Source organism: Brachionichthys hirsutus, chromosome 10 (genome assembly GCF_040956055.1).
Source record: "Brachionichthys hirsutus isolate HB-005 chromosome 10, CSIRO-AGI_Bhir_v1, whole genome shotgun sequence".
NCBI lineage: Eukaryota > Metazoa > Chordata > Actinopteri > Lophiiformes > Brachionichthyidae > Brachionichthys > Brachionichthys hirsutus.
The window spans coordinates 11003557-11019315 of NC_090906.1; the positions used below are offsets into that span (position 1 = coordinate 11003557).

Consider the following 15759-nt stretch of genomic DNA (forward strand, 5'->3'; position numbering starts at 1 on the left):
GCCGCCAGTTCATCGCAGGGCCACACATAAACAGACAATCATTCACACACGCACACACACACCTATGGACAATTTGAGTGTAACCAAATCCCCTAAATTGCATGTTTTTGGTGGGGAGAGGAAGCCGGAGAGAACCCACGCAGACACGGGGAGGACATGCAAACTCCTCACAGAAACTGTCCTCCATTAATACAATGACTGTGCCCTCAAATATCAAATTCATGAAACCTTTTTAGATAGTAAATGGGAGAAAGAAACAATTCAAACATGCGATTTGATTAGGAAGATGAAATTCAACGAAATAAAAAGAGACTGTAAAAACCAGTAGAAATGAAAAACTGAAACTTTCCAGATACGCAAGTAAAACCAAATGAAGTCTAAAATGTGACACGTTTGAAATACGATCTCATAAATAAAGGTTTAGAATATTATGAGCTCATTAATTTATGATTAAAGGCTACATTTATATTCTGTCAGACATGAGACGCAACCTTCCTGCCATCAGCCAATCAGACACTGTCATTTTTTTTAATGCCTTGCTCAGTCTTGTTATTACCCTTTCCTATCGTTTCCTCATTTCCATTCAAACCTCATGATCTTCTCTCGACTTCCGCCCTACCTTGGCCGCGTTTCCTCACCTCGCCGCGTCCTCTGAGACGCTCCTTTTGTTTCCATTTGTTCCTTAAAGCACTGCTGCCGCATTCCTACAGTATTTACTATTCAGTGCACTCAGAGGAGACATTAGAGGCAAATGGAAAATGGACTGTACTTGTATTATTTCTCGTTCGACTCAAAGCTCTTTACAATACTCGCCAGCATTCACCCTTTCACGTACAGTTGCACAATTTCTGAAAGGAGGGAAGGAAAATGCATAAATAAATAAGAAATCATCATCATGGTTTCTGGTTGTCTCCTCATTTTTTCAGTGAAGCTAGGAATAGAAAGAATGTTGCACAGCTCACTAACCTCGGATCAAACTGTCAAATCGCACAGCGCTCGTCAAATATGGATCAATATTCTGTGTCTACAGAGCCGGAATCTCACCTGAAATGTCTTGTGAAACATTTTTAAGAACACTATTCAGATATAATAAGAGTACGGTTGTGATCCGGCCACCATTTCCCGAAGGCTATGAGTGTGATTCTTTAAGTGGCCTTTGAAATAAACTGGTGAACCCCACCTCTCATCCAGTGTCAGCCGGAGTAAGATCCAGCCCCACCAGTGAGCCCGACGCAGGACGAGTGGTTACAGAAAACAGATGGACGGATGTTTGTTGTGGTCGTAAACACTGAAATGGTCTCCAAAAGCAGATTTTCCTTTCCGTGTACGATGGGGTGAAACAAATTTACACAAATTGCAGGAAAACAATCTGAACTGGAGGCCACAATGGGGTGCATGCGCCGCTCCATTTTCAGGAGCCCTGAGGGTGAAGAGGGAGAAGGTCTCATTTGGGAGGCGTTCATTTTGGTTTTATGTGTCAGAAAATTGACTTTTACAGCAGGAGATCAGGGTTTGAGTTCCACGTGTAATCAAATGTTAAACACATTTGTTTTGAAGTCAGATATGTAAGCTGGCGTCCTCATTTTAACCCGCAGCACATCTTTTCCCTGAACCTCGCTATGTCGTTTTCATAGTTACAGCCCAAAAACATTAAATATTTGCGCTGGTGGATTTTTTTGCTGGATTGTTTTTTTATTATTATTATTTAAAAATGTGAAAAATAAAGAAATAAAAACGTTAAAAAAATTTATCTCTGAGTTTTTTACCCGATAAATGTTCTTCTAACAGCAAACCAAAACAACGAACTGAAAGGCACCAAAACAGACAGCTTGAAGGGTCTTTCACGGTTATCGTAGTCATGTAATTCACCATTAATCTAAAGTATATGGATTGTGTGATGACTTACTTTAATTCCTAATCAGCTTAATGTAAATATAATGAAAATAATCTTGATTGCAGCCCCACATATTGATTGTTGTTAACATACTATTCATCCAGTTGTCAGGTTTAAGGTTTAATTATATTTAGGTCATTTGAAAAAACCCACAAATAATCACTAGGCTGAATGAATAGAAGCATTTTAATAGCTGAAGAATTTCTGAATCCGTTTGAGGTTGTCTTGGTGCCAAAAGATGTATAAAACTCCGGTACTCCTCATCCAACCCCCCTCAGGGACCGTTGAGACATGACGCTCGCTCTCTCGCTCTCTCTCTCTCTCTCCACATTTGCTGCATCTCTACTGTGCTCTCTAATAATGGCGCCATGCCAGAAATATGAATACAGCCATTTAAAAAAAAGGATCTGCTGTGATTCTGTATTCATGAATCTTTTTGTAAGATCAGGTGCAATAAACGTGTTTTAAGCATCGTTTAATTTAAGGTTGCTCGTGACAGTGAATCCTGTTACGTCTGTCGGTATCAAGAATATATTTTTGATGTAAAAGTCGGGTCACGGCTCTACTGTGTCTCCCCTATCAAGGAGAAATCAATACCTCGTCCCTGGAGGAACACAAGCTGGCAGTTGAACTATGTGCCATTTGGCCCGGTGTTGCGTTTGACTATGATTTTCCTTCTTCCTTCCTGTCAATCAATCTTCAAAGTAATTCCCTGTGTATCCTTGAGATTACTGTCCAAAAGAAACTGAATAATGAATATGTACTCAACAGGGACACTTTTGTCTGGCTGGTCACTGGATTTCATTTTACATTATTGGGATAAGACTTGGCAAGGCTCTTGGATCCCATAAAGAAAAGGCCAGACTTAAAGCGTATAAAATGGCGTTTAACTGTGGTAATGGAGATTTAAGTGTTTGAGAGATTCTCTGTGCCAGGATACAACATTCCTGTAGAGTTGCCAAAGATTTTTGTTGAAGGAAGACCAAACAATAAATCGCCATATGGCGTGTGAGCTATTGTCAGTCTTATCAGTCTTTCTTGAGACCTGGAGGGTCCTTTGTTGCTGCACCGGGAGCAGACTTCACAAAAAAACTTTCATACAACGTGAAGGGATGTGACTATCGCTCTATCATCTGTCCATCCATCACATCTGTAAGTATTTTCTGTCCACGAATGGATGATATTTCTTTCATGAAATCTATCTAGCGTGTCAAACATGTCTAAGCGTGGTGAGTTTTGTATTTGGGTTTATTTTTATTTTTTTTCAGTTTTATTTGTTTTCTTTAGTTGACATTTTTTTGAGTGCGGACTGTTTGTCCTGATGAACGCTGGAGAGATTCTTTTTTGTCAGTTAGAAGTTTGATGGTTTTTTTGGGGGGGTCAAAATCTACAATCTGCCAATTACAAGTTACTGGAATTATCCTATTTGTCTGTAATTCCAGTGTAACCATGTGGTTTTGGATTTGCATTTCCCCTCTGTCGAAGAATATGCTATTGTTTAATTTTATTTTGCATTAAATGAGTGAAGAGTTTAAATATTACTGAAAAGGTGAAAAATATGTATAAGAATTTGGTATTGCTTGAGGGAAATGAGCTGGACAGTCACTTTTATGTCTCTGCTTCGGATGTTTTGCAGACTGTCAGCAGTTCAATGGCATGGAGGGGAATCTGCACTCTCAGGGTCCCATTTATAATTTGTATTTCTTCAACGACAACATAACCTGAGCGTCGTTATTCGTGTCAGGTGTTGTGGGAGAACAGAGACGTTGGCGTTGGGGGAACAAACGGCTGAAATAACAGACGTCCATTTGGGATTTGATCACAGGCGACCTGTTGATGAGCTGCGTGGAAGCTGTAAGCCTCCCTTCCACTGACGATGGCTTCCCGTTGTTAAAGTCAGATGAGAAATGACTGTAGGAGCATTTCAATCAGGGAGAATCCGGTTACAGCTCACCGGCTCTGCAGTGCACAAGCCCTTTTATTGTATTAGCCAAAGCACAATGAGAATCAAACAGAAACACACGCGGCATCCTTTCATTGTTCACCGATAACGTGTACTGTAGCGAGAGATGCAGGCAGCTTACCCTGCAGAGACGCTGCATTCAGGGCTGCACCGCCGCTGTGTGCAGCTAATGAGGGAAATCTGTTGCTAGGACACCAAGTCCATTTGAATGCATCATGTAAAATAAATTCATTTCGACTGCCTTGCCTTCATTTTATTTATTTACTTTTCATGTGCCGGGGACAACACAGAAAGACAATGTCACGCACATTAATACAACGTGAAACAGATGTTTTTACAGGGTTTCTGGCTGAGACTGATTGTGCCTCAGTCCAAGCTTTGGAAGATAAATACCGCTACTCTGTTGTTAACAGACTAATTAGGTGAGGACGGAATAAATTATTTTCAGAATAAATTATGCTCAACAATAACTGATGTGTTTGTATCCTGCCGGATTGGGGACAGATGTGCGCGTCAGTTCCTGTGTTTGCTGTGCTGTTAAAGCTGCGTGCCGCTAGCAGATGGGAAAGCTTGGCACACACCTGTGTATCTCTGATTAGACCTCACACGCGACGGACAAATTGTTTGATTTATTTGAACGTTGATCATCTTCCGTCTTGTTTAGCGCGTAAGTAAGACGAAGAAAAAAGCACAAGTGGTGTTAATTGATGACAATTTTTTATCCTGTTTCTCACGGTAAAGTTACGATTAAAAATGAAAAGGTGTTGCAGATTCATTGCACTTGCAGTCTGAAGAGTTTTCCTTTAACAATTTGCACAGTGCAAATGTCCTTTGTGAAGATCTATTAATGCCACCATCAAATGAACTACCTGTATGTGTGATCATACGGCGTCATCTCATTGTCGATCTCTTTGCCCACGCAGGAGTACACCATCGACGTCTTCTTCCGGCAGAGCTGGAGGGACGAGAGGCTAAAGTTTGACGGGCCCATGCAGGTTTTGCCCCTGAACAACCTCCTGGCCAGCAAGATCTGGACTCCTGATACCTTTTTCCACAACGGAAAGAAATCTGTGGCTCACAACATGACCACCCCGAACAAACTGCTACGACTAGTGGACAACGGCACGCTGCTCTACACGATGAGGTGAGCTGCAAATCACACAGCCGTCGAAAAATTGTTCCTAAAGAGAAGTGAGTCATCGGCATAACAAGTTACACTGGGTGTTGTATTTCAAGCATGAAGGGAGCTGCCCTTTAGTCCAGATCCATAGTCCTCTGAGTTATCCTCTGTTATCTGTTGAGCCATGTTACTCTAAGTCGAAGGAGTCCAGCACTAACCCTTGCAACTTCATTGTAAAGAATGAGGACACACTCCGATCGTGTAATGGTGCTGAAAGAAAATGTGGGGATCAATTTGATTCCATTTCTTACAATCTAGCGTGACAAATGAATGTGACTAACAACGTATGATTGATATTTCACGTGTTATCTGCAACATCCCTCATAGAGGCCGCTGAATTCTAGATACAAAATCCTAATAATTGAAGATGTGTCAGCTTCATAGTGATGCTAGATGAAAGGGGATTAAAAGTGAAGTTGTGGGCAGCTGTTCCAACAGCTGATCGATTCGGATCGTTTCATACATCTGAGTGCCAGATAACCTAATTGCAGCCAGTGTTGTAGAGCCAGAGAGGAAAGTACTCTGACTAAACGTGTGGTAAGATGATGGAGTCATGTAGTCAATTTAATCACAATAAGCCTCTGTCATAAAAAGCAAAGATGCTTTTTTCAGAACCAGCTTGTTGGTCTCCAGTTGCATTTGCAATGCGGCTTATTCTGATCCTGAAGCTCATTTACGTAATTTAAATATGCAATAAAAAACTTTCACATCATCTTTAATGTAACTGACATCTTTGAAACTATCAGAAGACAAATCTTCAGACGTATTAACTGTTTGTTTGTTTGTTTGTTTAAACTACCTGAAGAATTTTGCAAGTCTTCATGTCTTTTGGCCCAATGGCCGAGTCGAGCATCGGCTGTATTGTGTTTTTGTACTCCAAAATTTTGTACTATAAAATAACGCCTTTGCATTGGTATAAATCTTCATAGAATGAACCCATGATGATAATTTCAATCATACCTTTAGTTGATTTCCCTCCAAACATCCACCTCAATCCCTTTAATCAGCGTGTCTACAGCCTCGGAGCCGAAGCCCCCTGCTCAGCAGGACCGTGTCCTTATTTTCAAATTGACGGAGGTTGCATTGTCTGCCTGTGCTGCTGCTGTCTGGTTTCTAGCGTGAGGCCATTTATCATTCATTTCAAATTCACCTCAGTTTACTTCAAGTTGAACATGGTAACTAAAGCATTTCTGTTTGCTCATAGAGAAAATTAATGTCTTCATATATCTCTCATTTCTTTTTTTCATTGTCTAACCGCTTATTCCGCTATCGGGTCGCGGGCCAAGCTGGAGCCAATCCCAGCAGTCAATGGGCGAGAGGCAGGGGACACCCTGGACAAGCCGCCAGTTCATCGCAGGGCAACACAGAGACAGACAACCAGCCACACACACACTCACACCTACGGGCAATTTAGTGTCACCAATCAGCCTAGGCAGCATGTCTTTGGAGGTGGGAGGAAGCCGGAGAACCCGGAGAGAACCCACGCAGACACGGGGAGAACATGCAAACTCCTCACAGAATGGCCACAACGAACCTGCGACCATCTCGCTGTGAGGCAACAGTGCTTACCACTGCGCCACCGAGCCGCCCTCTTCATATATCTATTTACATTAAAAAAAACTCCTTACCAAAGGCCGTCCTATGTACCCGTTGAAACATCATTCCAGGAATGCATGTATTTTTTTTAATCCCCACAATGGACTTTCCATATGAGGCACCTAAAACGACTGTGCAGCCATTATTGAAGATGGCCAGAACAGAACCAGGAAAAATTGTGACATTTGTAGAGAAAGTCGTGGTCCCCAGAGGATGGTTCTGGTTAATTACCGTTAAATATAATGCAGCTGTGTCTCATTATGGCTTGACTGTTGGATTGCTGATCTCTAGCTTCTCACCAGGAACACCAAAACTTCAGTTTGCCCTTCACGGTGCTTCTGTGCTACTTTCAATGACAAAGAAAAGCTGTAAAACTAAATTCCCATGAGTCTGCTCTACTTAAAACTGCATGTTATTTAAAAAAGTAAGCAGTATTTTTCTTTTCTCACCAATATATGGAATTATATTTAAAAAACAAAATGGGCTACTAGCAGTAGTTGGCTTTCCGGTATGCAAATCGATGCTGAAAAAATTACTGTACAGCCCTACTGCTCTAGGGCTGCTTTGACGGATATACACTGGTGCTTTCAAAGAAATTGTAGTTATTATAAGATAAATATTAAGGTAATTATTATAACTGCAAAACATTCATATGTTTGCATTAACATTCTAAGCATGTTAGCATGCTAATTTGAGTATTCAGCATCGATTCGTCATGGTGGCGCCTCCGGAGAAGCTCGTCTTGCTGCTTTCGCTCTGTCTTGCTTTCCTTTCTTTTCTGTCTTCCTCTCCACTTAATGGGAAGAAGTTTTGCTTTGGCACAGTAAAAATCTTGCTTTTCTTGTAAATTCTGTTGTATTTTCTGCCACCCCTTGATTCGTTTAGGTTTTGCTTTTGCGTTCCGTCGGTTTAGGAACAAGGTTTTTGCCATTAGTTGCTGGTTCCAGTGCTGCGTGACATGCAGTGGAGCGTCGCTCCCGTTTGTTTTCTATTAAATTGCATTCATTTGCATAGTTACTGAGCCACTTATCAGAAGCGAGTAGCACCAGAGAGGGAGACGGCGCAATAACAGGATGACATGGTTGCTGCGAGTGCAACAAAACAAGCTAATTAGAAACAGTACGTTTTGTCCGTAGAAGCGGCCCACATTGATAATTGGAATTCTCGCCCGCAAACTTTCTGGAATATTCCACACTAAGGGTGTTTGTGATCTGTGCTATCTGTAGGCCAGACCACTGTAGTACGCATGTGTGGGTTGCTAAACGTTGATTAAACACGTGTGAGTGAGATAACGTGCACCACTCCGCAGCTGTCTGACCCGGTGAAATAAACTGATGCTATCACAAATACCATTATTTTGTTGTTGTTGTTGTCAGTCAGCTAACTAATTACCAACGTTGGCTGCCGGAAGGAGGTGAGAGAAAACGGTTCTCACTCAGTCAACAGACTGTCGTTTTAAAATGACTGGAATGCTCTAATATGCGAGCAGTTGCTGCGTCATATGAAAATGCGCCCTGTGTTTTGTTGGTGCGTGTCATGATCGGTTTGTTCTGTCGCCCTGACTCAGGTTGACCATTCATGCCGAGTGCCCCATGCACCTGGAGGATTTTCCGATGGATGCGCACGCGTGTCCTCTCAAATTTGGAAGCTGTAAGTCCGTCCGGTGAAGACCTGCAGCGCAGAAATAGCTGTGACTGATCTTTGCTGTGAACGATACTCATGCCATTGTGACTATGACGTAATGGAATACTTCTTTTGGCATGTAGCATAAGATAAATGCTCTTGATCACTTCTTAGCCAAGGCTGAACTAATGTAGGATCCTCTGTGAGCTTGATGTTAGCAGGTGTTCACAGAGTACGTGGATCTCTAGTCTGTCCGTTTCTTTTTGCCTCCTCCCCGTTGCCAGATGCCTACACCAATAACGAGGTGATCTACCTGTGGACTCAGGGGGATGAGAGGTCTGTTGCTGTGGCAGAGGACGGCTCCAGGCTGAACCAGTATGACTTACTGGGGCACGTGATTGGCAAAGAAACCATCAGATCCAGCACAGGTGCACGATATGTCAGCCCAGACAGCGGTGTACAGTATGCTTCGAATTCTGCATATTTGAACAGGCAGCAGGATCGCTCTAGACCAAACAGCACGCCTCACTAAGCTTGTGCGCCTGCAGTGTGTGCAGATCGGTCCGCTACACAAATGTCCATCACAGTTTGACAGTTCTTGCAAACGATTTTCATGCATCAAACGGAAACTAAATTTGATGTGTCATGGGCTGGAACTTTTGCCTTTGAAACATCAACTCTTATTTTATATAGGGGGGGGGGTTATGCAGAGAATTTGTTGTGAATAAATTGACGTCCTTCTTTTGTGCTGATACATTCTAGCACTGTTTTGTTCAGTCTGCACTTTCCTCCTGTTTCCATCACTCCAGTCTCAGCCTGCATTATTTAGTCCATCAAAAAAATAAAAAGATGACTGGTGAGCTTTACAGAAACTATTGATGTGTATTTATAAAGACAATAAGATGAGGCGCCAGAGGTGGAAAACCCTTATTTCCACGTTTTTGGCTGCTACTTAGGGTCAACTATAATAAGCAGAAAATAATTAAAAGGAAACATCCCAGCCCATAATACTATGTGTACTGCACAGGTATAGATAAAAAAAAAAAAGTACTTTGGTAGCTCTACAATGAAGTCGTCTGCCTGTGTGTTTCTCAGGAGGAGAAGTCACAGAGGTCATTTGGACTTGTTGTTGTTGACTTGCCTGTTTCCCCAGGAAGCAGAGAATGCGTGGACACAGGGTTAATGTTAAAGTCGAGCAAGTTGCAGATGTATTACGAAGGGACAAGACCATTTGAAGTCTATAAGGTGGAGTCGACATCACTGCTTTCATTATCAGCTTCAGACGGGGAAGTAAAAAAATATAGATGCCATTTATTTATACTGTAAATGAAATGGACTACCGTATGATGAGGAAATGGGAGGGGGGGGGGATGGATTTTCAGTGAGCCTGCTCGAAAAGGCACCTCAGGGAATGAGAGGCTGTTTTTCCTCATATCTTTTGAGCACAGATAACAGCAGACATAGCAATGAGAACTGGTGCCTGGAGGAAAGGAGCCATCCCCTGCCATCAGTCGCAAAATATTAGCTGAAGAAAATGTTCAATATCAAGGGTTAGAAGGGCGCAAAACAGGAGTTCTTCATATCACCAGCGAGGAGGGCCACAGCAAAGTGTGTCTATTTATCGACCTGATTTCATTTGGAGAGTAGAAATTAGCTTTCTAGATGAAGCCGCGTGCAGTTCTTCTTTCTACAGTTGTGACGTGGAGATATCCTTAAAGATAACAATGACAGCATGTGGTCAATGATGAGAACCATGACGAGGCAGCATCATCATCAATCTAACAAGATTAACGAAAAGGCAAATTTTGATGACAACGTTTTGACAAAAATCTCTTTCCATTTTCATATTTTCATTCACCAAATGATGAGATCTAGTCTCATACAAAATTACAACCTAAATATTGTGTTTTATAAATGGTTTGTGGTACAATACATCTGGAATGAGATGAGATTATTTGGGATGAGATTAAATGAAATTAAAGGAGACAAGATAAAATGAGATTCGCTGAAATGGGGTTAGGCTGGGACGAGATTATTTGGGATGAGAGTGTCCAACATGTTAGAAATTATTTAATGTAAAGGACAAAACTTTTCCAGATTGTTTAGACTAAAATTAAATTAATTTTTTTTTTTTTTTTGACAGACAAATAACATTTTACCAGAAAGAAACATACAGTTGAGTAGACAGGATTAAAATAATAATGGTGTTTGACAGGGAAATGTATTTATAAATGAATTCATAAATGTTTTCCTTACGTTTTTAAATCTCCACCAAAGATCAAACAAACGTTCTACCTCAACTCCATATTTCCCCTGACTTCTCATAATTGTAATCGGATCTCTGTTAAGTGTGAAGTAGAGCTGCCTTCCATATGAGTCCAGTAGATTAAAATGTATGTTTCCACTCCTTCAACGTCCTCTTTCCATGACAATTTTCCACACATCACAACCTTAAAGAAAATGACTTATTCAAACCGACATTTTTCATGTTATCTTGTGTTTTAATGGCTCATGTGAGTAAGCGAAAACCATCTTTGAAATACTTGGACTTGAATATTTCAGATGGGCGTATAGCTGTATTAATAATTATGACCTTGTGTGTGTTTCTCTCCATCTCTTTCTGCGTTTCTCCCCTCTCCCTCAGGGGAATATGTAGTGATGACAACATATTTCCACTTGAAAAGGAAAATTGGCTATTTTGTTATTCAAACCTACCTCCCTTGCATCATGACTGTCATACTGTCTCAAGTCTCCTTCTGGCTGAACAGAGAATCGGTTCCTGCTCGCACTGTGTTTGGTAAGTGCCATCTTGTGTTCTTAATCCGAGTTAGAGAAAAGGCTCTGAATAATTTAATTGAAAAGGTTCATTATTCCCAAATGGATGGACGGACGGGCGGTTCATTGATTTGGTGGAAATTTGGAGACGAGAGCAAAAACACACATTCAAATTTGCATTTGTTTGCATGGTCAGATGATTTGATAACCCACAAAACAAGTCTGTAAAATAAAATGTATAAAAAAAAACGTTCCCCTTTGAAGTTTCAAAAAGCATAATCTACAAAACATGACTCGGTGCTTTTAGGTGCAAATGGGCATGAATGAGTAATTATTTTTCCACAGCAGTAACTTCCACCCAACTCTTTAGCTGTAAACATCAATTACTCAAGCGTACGTTGCAGCAAAGTTTTTAAAGTATGAAATTGGAAAAGTGTGGCAGGTGATGGACGAGGTACCGCAGCTCTTGAAGACGCCCGACTGCAGAGATTGGCGTTACCACTCACTGAGCATGAGGTCACTTATGAAGAACCACGTCAGTGCTGAAGACCTAATCCCTTCAAAACTGCTTTATTCTAAAGGTCAGATTATGTATATGGTGCAAAGGAACAGAACAAACCAGAGGATCGTCAGAAAACAGTCCCCGTTGCACAATATAATGTTAATAGATTTACATATATATCTTTTTTTTTAAGATGAATGGTGAGGAAATAAAAATCGCCTATCCGTGTGCATCCCTCTGAATAATCAGCTCCTTCACTCACACAGATTCGCTGCAACATTCTTCTTTGAACAGATGTTTGAAAATCACTCCAGTCACACAAGAGATGTAATTTTTAAAGAACCTTTTCCTTTGTGTGGGGGGGGGGGGGGGCTGTAATCAGTGTCATTATAGGGGAAGCCAACAACATTCATCTCTTTCTATGTTTTTGTTCTAAAATAAGTGCTTATGCGTTCTGACTATCACCGGCAGCTAAAACTGATTCATCATTTCTGCTCCCTGCTTTCAGGTTGTATTATGTAGGCACAAAATAAAATCTTGTTTAACGTCTCTCACAGTTTAATGACCTGACTGAAGAATTCTCTCCTTGATATTACCATCACTTCCACATCCCTGAATTTATTATCAGCCTTTTTTGACACTGTGCTAATAATTAAAAAAAAAAAAACGCCACTGATGTGATGAGCAAATTAAACAGCAGGCAGTTAAAATTCTGGAGTAGTCAAGTCATGCATAATCATTATGATCAGATACCTGCATGTGAAGAAAGAAGCTCCAGGTATGGGGAATAAAACTTGCCTACTGCCGCCAGACTCTTAATCCTCATTACGCAATAGCGAATAACTTGTAAGTTTAGAGTGATGCATAAAGCATCGCCAGATAATAAATCAATATCCACTGCTCGGGAAAAGCCAATATATTACCTATCAATTTAAATCTCTCACCCATGACTTAGCAAAATGAGTTGTCCACGCTCTCCAGTGACACAGTACCCGTACTATCACTGTCTCTTTCTCGTCAGATCACATTGATTGAAAAGGGCGAGGTCTTTTCTTTTTTTGTGATCAGACACTGTCCGAAATGCATTTCATTCCAACAGCACTGAAGTCATTAAGGAAAGGTTATAAACAGTTTTACGTTAAAGAATTCAATTCCAGATTCGTTTATTTTAGTCGATGGAGTTCTGCTTCTGCTTTCAGGTGTTATAATTTGAAGTCTCGATTGGAGCTGACTTTTGCACGCAATCGTGGTCCTTGAGATTGCTCGTCCTACATGAGTGCAGAATAAGAGCCGCCTGTCTCCGTTCCAACATGGGGAAACTCGTATTGCCATTTGTTTCCAGTAGATCTTTCTGCCCTTGCAGCTCCACCACACAAAGGCTGACGCAGCCATTCACTGATGCCAGAGACTGATTGGAGCAAAATACACAACAAAAACAAAAAACTTTAATAGTTAGTGACTGCAGGAATGAACCATAATACTTACAGGTTTTATGTGCAACTTGAATTTCGTTAGCTTTATGTTTCTTTAAATGATCTCACAGAATAAATTATGTCAAGTCAAAACAAAGAGCCAAATTTAAGTAATCTGGATCATAATGACACAAAGTAGTTTTTTTTTCATGTGATATTTCTAAGTCACATGGATCCCTGGTTGTTTAAAATCCGTGAAAATAAGAAAGTAAAATGTTTTACCTGCTCGGCACGATGATAAAACCTAGAGAAAATCTGACCTAGTTGTAAAGCAGAACTTCCATTTAAGTGTTTGCTTGCAAGAAAAGAAGAACAAAAGAAAGATTCAATTTCTTGATGTTTCCATTTTGCCTTCAGGAGTCACCACGGTCCTAACCATGACCACCTTGAGCATCAGTGCTAGAAACTCCCTTCCTAAGGTGGCTTACGCCACCGCCATGGACTGGTTCATGGCGGTGTGCTATGCCTTTGTCTTCTCTGCACTGATTGAGTTTGCCACAGTCAACTACTTCACCAAGCGCAGCTGGGCATGGGATGGGAAAAAGGAGGGCATGGAAATAAGGGTGAGTCATTATTTGCTAAAATACAGACTGCAACACAGAGCATAGTGTCCATCCTCATGTCTTCCTTCCTGTTGATTTCCATAGCAATTGTTCCCCATCCTTTGATTTGAAGACCTTGTTTCAGAAATGCGATTGATATTGTTCCTTGAAACCACTGATGGAAAGATGCCGTCTTAAAGCAGAAGAGCGCTATATAAAGACTATAAAGACAGTTTTTATTTATTCAGTAACTGCCAAATGGAACAGGGACAGCGGGGTGTAGCAGTGAGAGCAGAACTTTGCGGAAACTCCCAGAGACACTGGCCTTGATTTCTAAAGGCAGCATATGTTCAAGTCTCATCCCAAAGTTAGTGCAAACTCATCCTCCCCAGGAAGGATGGCATACGTATTTGAAGTTATGCGTCATGTTACGGAAACTCTGATTAAAAAGGGGCGTGTGCATCATTTCAAATGAGTCACCGGAGGCCAGTATTTTTATGTTAAGCAAGAGATCTCATAAATCACAGCTGGCAAACTTTAATTTGTCAGCGTTTGGGTTATTGTTTATGAGGACATGGGACGGGGAGTATAATTTGCATCTAGGCAATAAATAATAAATACACAATCTATTGGATTTGACACAAAGTCGCTTTTAGTGCTTTAACTGAATTCATAGACTGTTGTTTTATTTGCAGGGACTTTAAAAAGATGTGTTTTCCCGAAGGCTATGTCACAACAATAAAAGGTTCCCATGGTTACCTCAGCACTTGGATCCATCAGTATTTCAAATATATTTCACAACTGATCAATGAAATAGGTTTGAGCCGTGATACTGTCTTAGAGCGGCCAAACAGAGGCAAACTAAAACAGCTGCCTCTGCCTGGAGCTTCACGTAGCCTCAGTCGTCCCGCAAATAAAAGGAAAATGTATGTGTTCCTGTTTTCATATCGATCATGCCGTATGTGTGACAGAATGAGATGAGGACAGCCGGGTGCGACTTTGATTTATGGCGCTGACAATATTTGTCAGTAATATGCTATCTCTAGATGAATAATGCATGTTTGATGTTTTTCGAACTCGGCACATCGCTTATATATATCAGTTTTACAAAGTCATACCAGCCTCTGGTAGAAAGGGATCTAACAAATACTGCTATATATGTATTGATTGCTGAATCAGAAAATGTATCGGCTACCTGCATTTTCTTTTATAATATCTTTCCTTTTTTTTATGAAAGGTCTCGTTGAGTTTTAAACCCCTTTTCGGGAGAAACCCGGTTTGGATGACAAATTTAAAAATGCTATCGAAAAAATAACTAAACCAAACAATGGCAACAACACAAGCAAGCCGAAAGGACTTCTCAATGGATGCTCTAAAACATATTAGCAGTAGCGAAGCGCATTAAAACGATAGTCTTCCTGGTGCTGGTGTGAAAACCGCATTTGAAACCTGATGAAACTGAAACGGTAAAAGCAGCTTCTACGTCGCTGGGAGCTCATAAATCAGCCGCAGACACAACACGGAATGACTCATATTTGTTCTGCTGCTACAAACGGTGTCACAGATCTATTTTCTGCTCCCAGAGTACAAACTGTTTGACACAATCAGTGCAGGCTTTACAGTGGGGGCTTTTTTTTTATAGCTCGACATTTTGGTCCTCTGAGTGATTGGCAGGAATGCATACCACCGCCGCAAAACTTTGCAGTCGGCGGGGAGCCAAGTGGAGGTTGCTTTCTTTTCTCTCTTTTTTTCTTCCTTTATGATGCCTCATCTTAATGGCAACGACGTGTGCTGCATCCTCGGGGGGGGGGGGGGGGGGGGCTGTGCTGAGCATGCAGTTGTCTGTCATAATAGATAGAAAAGAAAAAAGAATGGGGTCAGTGAGGGAGAGAACGCTCTCCCATCGTTGTCCTCCCTTCTGGAATTATCTGCTAAAAAAAACAACGCATCCTTTTTAACATATTTGGGTACAATAACGGGAGCTTAAAGAAGGAGAACCTGCGAGGACAGAGCAGGAGCATCAGCTCTGTGACAAGTAGCATCACTGGAGGGGGGGGTTCAACCACTGCTGTTATCTGAACTAAACAATGACGCCATCTCCTCAAGGGTTCTTCCTTTTTTGGGGGGCCGTAAATTGTGAGCTGTGGACGAAATAAATGTGCACTAATTGACCTCTTGAAGCTTGAAGCTTTATGAAGCTCCTTTGCTGTTC

General features: G+C 41.2%; 1 protein-coding gene across 1 annotated transcript in view; it reads left to right on the plus strand.

Moving 5' to 3' along the window:
* The window catches only part of LOC137900313 (gamma-aminobutyric acid receptor subunit alpha-3-like), a 32643-nt gene that overhangs the window by 13735 nt on the left and 3149 nt on the right, over positions 1 to 15759 (plus strand). The window contains exons 4-8 of the mRNA XM_068744377.1: positions 4781 to 5001; positions 8201 to 8283; positions 8541 to 8684; positions 10901 to 11053; positions 13363 to 13568. Of these exons, the coding sequence (XP_068600478.1) occupies positions 4781 to 5001; positions 8201 to 8283; positions 8541 to 8684; positions 10901 to 11053; positions 13363 to 13568 (807 nt within the window). The remainder of the gene's footprint in view (positions 1 to 4780; positions 5002 to 8200; positions 8284 to 8540; positions 8685 to 10900; positions 11054 to 13362; positions 13569 to 15759) is intronic.